This window comes from Vipera berus (assembly GCF_964194415.1).
Source record: "Vipera berus genome assembly, chromosome: 4".
Lineage (NCBI taxonomy): Eukaryota > Metazoa > Chordata > Lepidosauria > Squamata > Viperidae > Vipera > Vipera berus.
In genome coordinates, this window is record NC_138206.1 from 101302476 (window position 1) to 101316427 (window position 13952).

Genomic DNA, 13952 nt, shown 5'->3' on the forward strand with positions numbered 1-13952 from the left:
TTATTCCTGAAGTTGAAACTCAAATACTTTGGCCACCTAATGAGAAGGAAGGACTCACTGGAGAAGAGCCTAATGCTGGGAAAGATCGAGGGCAATAGAAGAAGGGGACGACAGAGAATGAGGTGGCTGGATGGAGTCACTGAAGCAGTAGGCGTGAGCTTAAAAGGACTCCAGAAGATGGTAGAGGACAGGAAGGTCTGGAGGAATATTGTCCATGGGGTCGTGATGGGTCAGACATGCCTTTGCAGCTAACAACAACAACATACTTTATAAGACTCTTTTGAATCTTAAAAAAAGGCAACCTGTAAACAATTGTGTCATTTCATACATATTAACATGCCTAACTTGTGGGTTGTGCTGGGTGGGTTGTGCTGGGTGAATACAGGATGGCCTGTGCTGGGTGAATACAGAGGGGCTGGGGAAGTTGCACAGATGGGAAAGATTTACCTAAGCAACTTCAGCTTCCCCATTGTCAATAGTCATTGCCAGCTTCCCAGACACAAAGACCTTGCTTCTGGAAAGCTGGCAGGAATATCAGCAATTTTGATCAAATTCATACTTCCTGCCAACTTTCCCATTGTCTTGGGGGAAACTATCAGGGAACATGTTACTACAGCAGACTGCAGCAGTGTGCTGGCACAACTTTCCCAGACATCAACATTCCATGCAAGTAATGTATCCTAGCATTCTGTAAATTAGCCAATTTGAGATACCTTGCTTCAAAAATTGTTGCTCTATGACACATCATTTTGTCCAGTTTAAAAGTTACAGACAGGTAGACACAGGATTATTAGTTGTATATACTTAACTTGTTTTCAATGAGTCTGGTGTTTCCCTGGCCATCCATTTCCAGGGGAAAACAAAAGAATTTAAAATAGTCTAAACCTGTCTGCAAAAGATTAAAATAGATGTCCTTTTGGAAACTATTTTGGCTGACTATGGATTCAGCTATTAAGTTACTATTATTTCAAGAGTGTGACTGTATTATTTATTCAAAGGGATATCCAACTTTGGCTATAATCAGCTGAAATTAACCAAGAAGTTACTATATTGGTCTTAGTTTTTTTTTCCCCCCCCCAGTATGAGCATATAGAGACATTCACAACAAAATTTAAATTAGTCCTATAAATCCATTTTGGATATTCTTCCGTCCCATTCTTTTTATGTGTAACTGTCAATAATGTGTCATTTCTTTTCTTTCTTTCTTTTTGTTTTTTACTTAAACAAACTTGTCAAAACCTCTGAGACATTTTGAAAGAAGCAAGACAGAAAGAGAGAGTGGGGGAGATCTCTGATTAGCAATATTTCCAGATGAAATTACAGACATCCCTGGGCAAACAAATAAATTTTGCATAAAGTAGAAGATGTTACTGATACGAAACATTCACTGAGGGATCTAAGGAGATTAGCAGCACTGAACAGAGGAGATTTTCCACACATCCCTTGTTTACAGTTTAAACCCATTGATTTATTTGAAGCAATCTCACTGTTCTCCCCAGTCAAAAGGGTCCTAAATTAACTGACAAGTTAATAAAAGACGTTCTTGAGACTACAAATTGCAGATCTCTTAAATGCAACAATGAATTACTTCTGCTAAACATCTCTTTACTGGAAAACCCATGGAATGCAATCATGGGTATTAGGGTACTGTATGTAAGACAGCCTTTTTTAATTTGGCAACTTTAAGATGTTTCAGCGTTCAGACCTGGAAGCTAAATAGGATTTCAAGGACATTTCTCAATAAAAATATCAAGGATTGGTCTTATTGGAAAAATGACTTTTTTGGCCAATTAAGAGTAAAAACAATACTCTTATTTTCTGTCCAAGATCACAGATTTATAAATGTTTATATGCATAAACATAAACTGTTTATTCCTAACTAGCAATAAATGTTTGTGACTATTTCCATGAAGATCTTAACAGTATGAAAAGAGAGGGGAAGAGGAGAAAGAACCAAACCATCAACGGTTCATAAAAATCTCTGTGGCATAAAAATGATAAATCTCAGAATGACAGAAGTTCTGAAACTATTTTGGGATGTACAAAATCGTACCAGGCCCTTTAAAAAGATGTGTGTTACTTAGTAAACTTAAAATTGCACTTTCTACATAAAATCAGAACTTTGCAAAACAAATTCATTCTTTTGGAGATTAATTTCTTTCAGCTATATCCATAGGGGACTAAAAATGATGAGATCCATTGAAGCTGGTGACTATGAGTATTAATTCTGCTTTAGGCATGAAGCCAGCTTGGCGACCTTGAGCCGGTCACTCTCTCAAGCCCTAGGAAGGAGGTAATGGCAAAACACTTGTGATATCTTGCCAAGAATGTAGCAAGGACTGGTCGTGGCAGTTGAAGTGACTCGAAGGCAAGACCAAAAAAATGTTGAAAACTAATTAAATCTTTGTTTAATTATTTTCCAATGCAATATCTGAAAACTGTGTTGTATTGAAATGATAGAATATATTGGAGATATGTGAGACGTTTGCTATTTTTAGGCATAGTTTTGCGAAGAAGGACAACTGTTCAATGCCAGCTTACTAATTTTTTCATTTTAAATAAAATCTATATATTCATACTCTTTTAACTGCAGCAGTGATCTTTCTTACTGTGTTATTTATTTATGTACAGTATGCAATCTTTTTTCTTGGAAGTCTACTATGTCATCATGTAGATAAAAATTACTGAGATATCCTGGATACCTACTTATATCTTAATTGGCATTGATTTAATTTGAATCTGAATCTCAACAGTCTCTGTATAATTTTTATTACTAAAATATATCAGAATTCTCATTTTGTTTCAAATGAGTGTTATGCGCATTATATACAGCAACAGGTTTAAAAGTCAAAAGAGCCATGTTTCTCAACCTTGGCAACTTCAATACCCAGAATTCCTCAGCCAACATCGGGGAGTATGGGGAAGTCAGCATGGCTGTTTGGTGAATTCTGGGACTTGAAGTCCACATATCTCAAAGTTGCCAAGGTGGAGAAACACTGTCATTGGGAGTATGAAAATATACAGTTAGATGCAATTTTTAAGCTCTCACTTTTTATTTCTCAATGAAAAGCCAAGCTCAGGACTGCTCTTTACCCTCAGCAACTTGGAACAAGACAGTAATGAGGGCCAGGGCAATGTCCCCCTCTTTGCCTCCATTTGCAGGAATCTGGAAATAGCTGCTGCTAGAGGTTCTGCCTTCTGGTGAATGGTGGTGACTTGTCTCTTTATAAGCAGCCAGGGAGAAAAGGCATGGGAAGGTTGTGAGGTCCTGCAGTTGTGGAGTTATTACCAGCACTACTCTCTGAGGAATTAATCTCCACAGTCATCCTTGAAAGCCCTGAGTCCTCTTGATGCTGCTGACAGGTTTGAAAAGAGATCCCTCCCCCAAAGAAAAACTGCTAAAACTGTGATATGATGAAGTGGGCTGGATTCCCAGGAGCAACGAGGTGTATTCCAGAGAAGTAAGAAACAGCTTAGTCCAGATATCTGGTGTGAGAGAAAGGGTGAAGACAGTGCTTCCCTAATATTTCTTGGAGTATATGCTTGATGTAGATAGTACAGTGCTTTAGTTTGGCAAGATTCTGTCCAAAGGCATGGAACAATAAAGAAACCTGCTTAGAAGAATCACCATGTGTATTTCTTGAGTTTTGAGGCCTGACAAAAACTGAACAGTATAAATGGATAAAGTCATTCTTTGGTTGGAATCTAGGGCTTTCAGTTGTAACCTCTTTCCTACCACCTGGCTTTTTTATACACAATTCTACTGTCAGCATCTTATATAGCCTATGCATTGCCAAAATAACTCATCAGACTTTGTGAGAATACATAGCAATTTGGACAAAGCCAACTTTACAAATATCCCAATTTCTTTGCAGTGGTCCGCTGCAGTTCAGGATCCAAGGCTCTGTTCAACCAACATGTTTATCTAATAATTCACTGAAATATCCCCTCTGTAGCAACCTCTAAACAAAAATGTCACTGGGTGATGTGTGTTTTTAGGGAGAGAGGATCTTCTTACTCTGTGCCTTCAGTGAAACAAACAGAGCTTGCTGCAGGATGTAAAGTGAAATTTTATTTGAATTATTTTTATTTATTAGATTTATATGGCTGTCCAGCTATCCAATGAAACTGTGGGTTATGAAAAAAAACACAGTCAAACAAAAATAGAGGTCTCAGAATTAAAACAAAATCTCAAAAGACATACATCCTAACCAAACCACATACTAACATCTTGTCCCCCAAAAAACCTGGGTGGACAGTTCTTCACAGCCTTCTGAAAGTAAGGTTGGAGCCTTCCTTATCTTGGAGATGGGATAGGAGGCTGCTCCAGAAAGCAGGTATCAAGACAGAAAAAAACATACTTCTTAAGATCCACAAAGTAACACTGCTTGTCCACACAGCTTTGTCTGCCAGATTATGACCATGACCATAATTCCCACATCAGGAATTAGTATCTGTTTAATTGCTATATATTTATATGAAACTGTGATATTTCCACCTCTGGTCACTAGCACCAAAATATAACAGATAGCAACTCTATCCCTTAATACGGTAAGTGCTGTGCTGTAATTATGGATATTGTCACCTGGAGCACCTTAATGGCCACCCATAAAAAGTGGAGGAAATATGGGCCATTAGAGATGATTGAACTCTTAGGAGACTCAATCATATACAGTAGTCCATGATGAAGAATGTTGGAAGCTATACACAGCAATATATGGAAAGAATAGATCCTCCGTCCCTGCAGGAGATAATTTTTAAAAATATTTCTGAATTCCCAACCATAATGATGTACTGTAGTTCACAATGAAGGACCTCAGCTACTAGGGCTTGCTCAAGAAAAGCCTTAGTTTCTTGTGGATTTTTAGTGTAATAAATAGCATGAGCACAAGCAACTGCCCCTTTGCCATTCTTATCATCACTATTTAGCTTCGAACATAATATTAAAAAGCAGCAATATGAGATATCTATTATGACGTATTTTCTATCACAATTTGACTTTTTGACAGTATAACTTCCTCTCATGCTAGCTGTATGTAATATTAAAAGTACAATATATCATTATTTGTCAAAGTACCAGCACTAATAAATCCTATAGATTCTTGCTTTTTGTGTGTATTTATATATTCTATGAAGGACCAAGAATTATAGGGAAGAGATGAAGGGCTAGCAGGCTGGCCTCTTTCTGAATACCAAATGAAGATTGACCCACCATTCCTGTCTTAAGCAAGAAACTTGGCAATACCGCTATCATTTTTGACATAGTCCAAAGGAAAGGAAACATACTACAATTATTCACTCCCCAACAAACTTCCCTGCAAGTCGTAAGGTTGACATCGATGGAAAGCTGCACACCATAAATGAAAGCCCATAGAAGCCTGAGTCTCCAGGACAGCAACAGAAAAGAAAGATCTGGCAACAAAAAGAAATAATTTTGATTACCTTAGATACCCTGTTAGCAACTTCTCTGCCCACGGTCAGTCCCTGAACAAAGGTCCTTGCCGCGATGAAAGCTCTCGTCACCTGAACCTTGAGTTTCCTGGGTACGTCTCCGAAAGGCTTAAGCTGGTCTGTGTATTTGCTTACGCACTCTAGATAGTCCTCAGAGAAATGATAGTGGGGGTTTATGAGCTGGAACATTCGCTCTAATAGACGGGCCCAGAAGTCATTCAACATCTCCTCCAAGTTCACATTGCCTCCCGTGTAATAGCGTTTTAGTTCTATAAAGAGATCCTGGAATACTTCTGAATTCTGCATGTACAGCATACCATATGTTCGCACAAACATATCATTTAAGGATCTTTCTGCATTCTCCAGGAGCTCTCGGAAAAACTCTACACAAAGAAAGAAAAAAATAATAAGCATATGGATGAGGAAATAATCCAATAACAGCAATAACAAGAGTAGTAAGAATAGAAAAGGGCAACCTAAATGGTGAAGGGAAACGGGGAACGTGTGGTTATTTTTCAACTTAACTTGGAATAAAAGGAGAATAGAGGGAAACATGAGAGGGATGTATAATATGCATAAGTGTGTAGAAATTTAAAAATGGTAAAGCTTTTTTTTTAATCCAGTAATATTAGAGTCCAGATTATGGTACATTTAATCCAATAATTATTATGATAAATGGGCCAATATTTAGGCCAATTAAAGGAAGTAATACTTCATATAAAACACAATTAAACTATGGAATAGACGCTTAGGTCTAGAATCTTAAGATGCACTAATCAGAATTAACAATTGAATAAATTCAGGAAACTAGAGCCCCCAATGGGTATAAAATGCCTCTTATATAAAAAATACTGTGGTATTGCTGTGGTATAATAATTTGTCCAAGCTTGACATAACTCACATAATAAATATTATTAATCAAAACAAATCCAAAATGGAAACAATAAAATATTGCAAATATAAACAAAGGCTGCCATCAGGGACTAAACAAAAGCTAAAATAATTGCCTAACTGGATAAAATAATTGACCTTAAAAACCTAAACTGTTCCAAAGATTTTAATCCTTAAAGATCAAAGTAAAGGGAAAACTGGATTAAGCGGATTAGACTTATGTTCTTCATATGAATACCAAAAATACTGTCTCAACAATAAAAACAGTTAATGCATTACTTCTTGCTTTAATGGATCGCTATGATGAAGATGTATGGTTTAGTATTATAATTATATTTACCTTTGCACTTTTTTTAAAAAAAAATATTCTGATAACCCTACAGTACTTAGCTTTGCTTCTATTGGGGCAGGTAAATGTACAGTACATTGCAAAAGAGCCTTAGATTGGAACTTCAAAGTATTTCCTTAGAAAACACATTAAAATAGCACTGGATTTCTCATGAGACTGCAAAATCAAATATCCATAGCTTTAAATGCTAAATATGTTTTAAAGAAACTATTATAAAAGCTGTTTCATTTATATTTCAAAGACTCATTTAAGCACTGAGAGTAGAGTAACTCTACTCCTTAGATACTGAATTCTTGACATTCTGAGTGCCAAATATGAAGGAATTATTTAGATAATGGCATGCCTACCTCAACCAGCCTAAAACTAAGGAACTATTCACATAACTTATTTTGGGGGTCACAGTTAGCTCCTGAAGATCCAGTTTTCTTAAGAGCTAAAGTAATTTATCTTTGGACTTAAGGGAAGGAATTGTATTTGATATGATGTGTTCAGGGGAGGAGAATTCAGATTTTGGCATGATGTCAAGGTTCCAACTAATGAAACAGTTCAAAGAATCTACAGGCATCGTTTATTCTAAAAAGTCTATATAATGAGAACAACGCATCAGCACGGCATGAATGGGATGCTAAAATCTGAATTATCCCCCCTGAAAACATTGTATCAAACACACTTCCCTCCCTTAATTTAAACATCATAAATCACATTCTCCAATTAGTTTAACATGTAAAGTTTCGCTTCCATTCTATAGCGCACCATTCCTTATCTTATTAAAACAACCGGGGTAGCATTCTCTCCCCCCAACAAGTTTCATTTAATTCAAAGCAAAACAGGTTAAAGGAAAAGGCTGCCGCTTATATTGTCAGAGCAAAAACATCCAATGTTTGCAGCATTGACAAGTAGTTTATATTTCCCTTCTTTCAACTCTTCTGTTTCTAGGTCCATTTCCTCTGCTTCATCTTCCAACCTCTGGATTGTTTGTTTATACTTTGTAGTCATTGTCTGGGAACTTTCTAGTTGTAGATTTAATTTGGAGATTTGCTCATTTACATTATCTAAATTATTTTTAGTCACACTGTGGTTTCTTTTTATGTCCTCTTTGTATGCAACAATTGTTTGGTGAATTAGTTGTAGCATAGAGTATATTTCCTTCTGAAAGGTATTTGTTTTTTCTCGAGATATAATTCCTGGAGATCCTATAATATCTCTAGCCTCAGTAAGAATAGAACAAAGCTTCCTCTAGCTTTCTGGTTTTTATATGCAGCCTTTATAATACAATAGATTATAGAGTACAGGTCCAGTCCCAAAAGTAGTATTTTATAATGATCTTTTGTCTCAGGCATCCAAAAATTGTCATTCAGGCAAGATTATAATTCACAATGTTCAAAGTGTTCAACTTCCCTGAAAACAGCTCAAAAGTCTCTCCCAGCCAGACATAATCAAAAGTTACATTTTTCTTTCTCTTTCATTAGCTCTTAAGATTCAAAGTTCAAGCTCAGTGGATGTTTATAATCTAACAAGGTCAAGGTGATAAGTATGCCAAAATATTTTCCTTTTTTGCCAGCTGTTCTCCTACAGGGACGGTAATTTTTTTTCTTGCATGTTTAGCTTTCAAGCATGTAAAAAAGAGCCTTGGTGGAGCAGTGAGCTAATGCCTCCTTAAGTAACACCAGCTGCCTGCAATTATTGCAGGTTCGCATCCCACCAGGCTCAAGGTTGACTCAGCCTTCCATCCTTCCGAGGTAGGTAAAATGAGGACCCAGATTGTTGGGGGCAATTAAGCTGACTTTGTAATAATACCACTTGGGGTGCGTGTGAAAGCCCTAATAAGCAGGCATATACATAGAATGAAGGCTACTGCTAAGCTTGTAAGCCGCCCTGAGTCTTCAGAGAAGGGCGGGATATAAATGGAATTAAAATAAAATAAAATAAAAAAATAATAAATCACCAAGCAGGCAGGAAGCTAGTTATAGTGCTGTACTCAGATCCACCACTAGATGTCACTCAAAATCCATTTCCCACTCTTAAAACAAAGGATTGATTTCTTATATTTCACCTCAAATCTTAACAATTATCTCAGTTCTCAAATTTCAAAACAGTAGTTTTATATTATTTCCATTTCAATACTGTGTATTTCTGTCCCCCATAGAAATTAAAACACCACTTCTATTCACATTCAGAGGTTTTTAGCTTCTTGGGAGCTTTTCCCAGGAAATTTAGTTGTAAAATAGTAAAGAAAGGATCAATATTATCACCCAGTTCCAAACATGCTGTTTACAATGTGTTAATTGGTGCTTTTCTTCTCCAGTTGTCAGAAAGGAAAAAGGGAGGAGGAGGAGGAGGAGGAGAAGGAGGAGGAAGAGGAGGAGGAGGAGGAGGAGGAGGGGGGGAGGCAACCTTTGGCCCATAGATATCAATACACCTGAACAGCATGATGTACCATTTAATCTAAGTGACTGCAATGCATAGGTGGAGAACAAGATTAATATTCATGGGCCAAATACCATGATATAAATATAAAGCACAAACTGATTGCTTATGATTCTTATTGCAAAATAAATGAAGGTTTGCTAAAGGTATTTGACAAAAACCTTGAAAGGAAAATAAACCGTTGGGCAAATTCTATTTTGGTACAGATGTGAATATTGGAATACATTTTAGACTTTTGTGATTATCACACACACACACACATTTTTAAATCATGCACTTCATTCTTAAGCTTTGGAACCACATGACAATGAAACCACATTAAAAGGGCTGGTTGGCAGGTGCCATGCTGGAGGCAACCACAACTGAAGCCAAACCCAGCTTTTTCCCCCCCAAAACAAATACATTTCATTCATGTGATAGGAAACTTACGGTACTTATTTTAAAATCTGCCTTTTGAACATCCACTTCTGCAAATACTGAATGTGTTCCCACAAGGTCAGGGTAAAAATATAATTCAGAGAGTAAATGAATTGTAGTGCATGGCTAACTATGCAGATCTAAATCTGCACAAAGAAGTGGTTGTAAATCTGTTCCCCTTCTTATGCAATGGACTGGAACTCCTCTTGCGCCAGAAAACTTGTTGGTTGGGGATTGCAACAGTTGTATTCCTACATTTTCATAATGCTAGGGAAGACTAATTTAAGTGTGATATTTGAAAAAAATTAACCCGGGATCCTTGAGAACATTTTTAACCATTTGCCTTTTGTAAATATTTAAATAATTTGAACTTTTTAACTGAAGCCAGATATGTGAACCATGCAATAAATCATTATGACTGAGTCAACTCAGGGACCGCTGTAAAGTCCTCTTCCTTTCTCTTATAATTATGGCTCCAGCATGTTGTAGGAAGTACTCGGTAGCATTATTGACACATCAGTGGATTACAATCTATGTTCTGTTTCATTCAAGACAATGATCATTCACACTCTGGGCAGTTTAAAAGCTTTAGTAGCAGCTATGTTTGTGTTCCTTTAGTCTGGATTTATTACATTAAAAAAAGCCCTGAGGAGGAAAGGAAACCATGTCAACAACTTTATACTCATTTGTCCTCAAACATGTTAAATTCAGTGAAATGTCTAAGCAAAGACAGTAAGATTGTGGCTGCTGTGAGTTGATTCTGTGGAATATAAAGACCCTACAAGAATTACTCTCTTATAAAATTCATTCTTCCTTCCTTCTTTCCTTCCTTCCTTCCTTCCTTCCTTCCTTCCTTCCTTCCTTCCTTCCTTCCTTCCTTCCTTCCTTTCTTTCTCTTTTCCTTTCTTTCTTTTTTTCTTTCTCTGGTTTTGATTGTATATAGATATCTCTCTATATATAGTATATTAACAAACAGCTGTACATACCCACACACAGCTACTTAGACACATACATAAATGCTGACCTATATGCATAAACAAACATGCATATATATATATATGCCCATCTCTCTCTCTCTCTCTCTCTCTCTCTCTCTCATATCTGAATAGCCTTCTTTTTCTGCAATCACAAAAGGATAATGAAAAACAAGAGGTAAACCAGGGTCATACAGTATTTGTCAATACAAACAGTTCTTGCTTAACGACAGCCTCATTCAGTGAAATAAATCTATTAATGGTATCTATTAATGCAATGTTAACTTGTAGCCCATCTCCACCATCTTGCCTCAAGACATATAAAATAATAAGTGCCAACTAATTGCAGACTTGTTTCTGTATTAGTTAAAGAAAGAAAGAAAAGAAAATCAACAGAATGTAGTAATTTTATTGTCCCCTACATGGCCATAAATGTTAAGTGCTGCTGCTTTTACCAAGCATATAATTAAGTGTGTGTTCCCATTAAGCAATATAATATTAGGCTTCATTATGAAATTACACTGTTCAGTTAGTTTAGTATCTAAAATACAGTTGTCACTTTTAGTGATACAGGTATAATTTCATTAGGCACCTGTTACTTTCCTAAATAGCTAAATAGCATTTAATTCATATTTGCTTTTTAACTAGCAAGTTAAGCTGCATTTTAATTAGTAGAAATCCTCCATCCCAGAGTTAACCATGATGATAACATCCAATTGATTAATAGTATGTTATGCTGACACCTGTTCTAGATCAATAAAACAGAATAATGAATTACCAGGTCAGGGATTATATTTTAAAATATTCATCTACTATAAAAAAGAAAAATCAAAAGCAGGGGCACACAGAAAGTGGATTAAAGTAGATTTCTTTTACAGATAGTAAGAGAAAAAAAGGATCCTTAAAAACCTGTAATCAGAAAGCAGTGTGTAGTTAAAAACATACATATCTTATTTAGCTATTCTACCCCATACCCTTGTTTACATCACACAACCATCTCATTTACATAGACCAATGTGTATTTAAATAGAGAATGCAGATTAAATGCAAATATTTGCCAGATGAAAACAGTAACAGTGTTCGTGAATACCCTATTCCCAAATATGAGTCAGTCACTGAGTATTCTGCTAAGCATTTTTTTTTAAAAAAAACAACAACACTCAAGCCAGTTTCTGTTTCAGAAATCCATACAATGTGACATATTTTTAGGGAACATTCAAAGGAACCTGCAAGAACAAGTAAGGTTTAGCCATCTATGTTAGCATGCAATAACCACCTGGTTGCATCACATAATGACCAGTCTCTGTAGCCACAACCAGATGTTCTGGGTACTTGCCATTCACATGTCTACAAACTGTTGTCATATTGGATTTAAGGCATGCTAGAGGGTACACTCTCATCAATATCTTTCCAATCTATTTTCTAATTGACTTGCTTTTTCAAACTGTCCTATGCATTTGGAAACAGAAGTTTAAATTGAGTAGACTCTCCCTACCACAGTGCTTATTTTTTCTACAATCTAGTGCAGACATGTCAAATTTGCAACGTCACGTGACGTTGTGCAACGTGTAGGGACAATTTTGCCATTGCTGGCAATGGGGTGGGCGTGGCTTCTGCATGACACATCCGGCCCATGGGCCGGCAGTTCGACACCCCTGATCTAGTGGTCTGATGTTATGTAAAAATCCAAGGCTTAAAAAAATGTTCTTGGATTCTAGGAAGTGATCGAGGCAATAGATAGCCAACTTCCTAACTTATTTTAAATAACTGTTATTTTTTAAAAAATAGTGTATTTTTAGATTTGTAGTTAATTAATTCATGTTGAAGATTAGGGATGTTCTTTAACACCTTCCTCGAATGTAATTTTTTATCAGAGGGCTGGATATCCTCCCCCACCTAAAGAGGTGAGGTTTTTATTACTCAGTATCTTACATAGAGTGTGAAGTTATGCAGTGTACATAACATTGGGCATCTTCAGAAAAACCATTTGTTGAAATTGTAGGTAGATGATAGATGATAGATAGATAGATAGATAGATAGATAGATAGATAGATAGATAGATAACCTTTATTGTCATTTTTTACTGTGGGCACAACAAACTTTAAAAATGAAATTAGTTGCTTGCTCTCAAAGTGTACACATACATAACACACATTTAAACATACCGTATTTTTCGGACCATAAGATGCACTTTTTCCCCCCAAAGTGGGGGGGGAAACGAGGGTGCGTCTTATGGTCCGAAGGTGATCCGTATGCCCAGCCCCAACCTCTGCAAGTGGAGCACGAATCGGCACGTGCTGAGAAACGCCGATCTCACACTCCTGCACTCTCCCTCGCTCGGTTTCAGCTTCCCTTGCTACAAGAGAAAGCAGGCTGAAACGGAGTGAGGGAGATTGGCAGGAATGCGAATCGGCTGATCTCGCACTGCTGCAATCTGCCTCGTTTCAGCCTGCTTTCTCTTGTAGCAAGGGAAGCTGAAACCGAGCAAGGGAGTTTGCAGGAGCATGAGATCAGCCGATTCGCATTTCTGGCAATCTCCCTCACTCGGTTTCAGCTTGCTTTCTCTTGTAGCAAGGGAAGCTGAAACCGAGCGAGGGAGTTTGCAGGAGCGCGAGATCGGCTGATTCGCATTTCTGGCAATCTCCCTCACTCCGTTTCAGCTTGCTTTCTGCAAGAGAAAGCCAGGCTGCACGGCCGCCTCCACGGGTACTGCTCTAATGCAGAGAGGGAAGGACAAAGAGGGAGGGAAGGAAGGAAGGAAGGAAGGAAGGAAGGAAGGAAGGAAGGAAGGAAGGAAGGAAGGAAGGAAGGAAGGAAGGAAAGAAGGAAGGAAGGAAGGAAGGAAGGAAGGAAGGAAGGAAGGAAGGAAGGAAGGAAGGAAGGAAGGGACAATGGGAGAGGGAGGGAGAGAAAGAGAGAGAGAGAAAGAGAGGGAGAGAGAGAGAAGGAGAAAGAATTTTTTTTCTTGTTTTCCTGCTCTAAAAACTGGGTGCGTCTTATGGTCCGGTGCGTCTTATGGTCCGAAAAATACAGTACTATGTACAACATATGTATAGACCTATACCCTTACATATAAGCAACATATAAACATTAATCACTGTCCATCTTGAATATATAATGGAAGGAGGAAGCTTTAAAGTTCACTAAGTTTCAAGATCTCTCAGCAGCAACAGCACTGCTTGACCACTCTGTCCTGAAAAAAAAAGTGCAAAATAACCAGAGTTGGAAGCATCTGAAAGCAATGACTGGAGCGAAAAAGTTGAAATAATCCTAGCTGGAATTTTCCAGTTAATTCACTGTGAAGGAAACAATAAACTTTATTCTTTTATAAATGAATTGTATAAAATGTAACACCAATGTGTGAGGCTAACTGTTTCCTGCCCAGGCAAAGTGACTCACAAATGGTAATCAGCAATGAATTGCTAAAAGCTTCCGAGAGACAG

At 37.3% G+C, this 13952-nt stretch overlaps 1 protein-coding gene across 1 annotated transcript in view; it reads right to left on the minus strand.

Annotated features, from left to right (window-relative positions):
• Positions 1–13952, minus strand: part of GPC6 (glypican 6) — a gene marked incomplete at its 3' end in the record, with an annotated part of 887239 nt that overhangs the window by 423730 nt on the left and 449557 nt on the right. The window contains exon 3 of the mRNA XM_081327646.1: positions 5443–5834. Coding sequence (XP_081183772.1) covers positions 5443–5834 — 392 coding nt within the window. The remainder of the gene's footprint in view (positions 1–5442; positions 5835–13952) is intronic.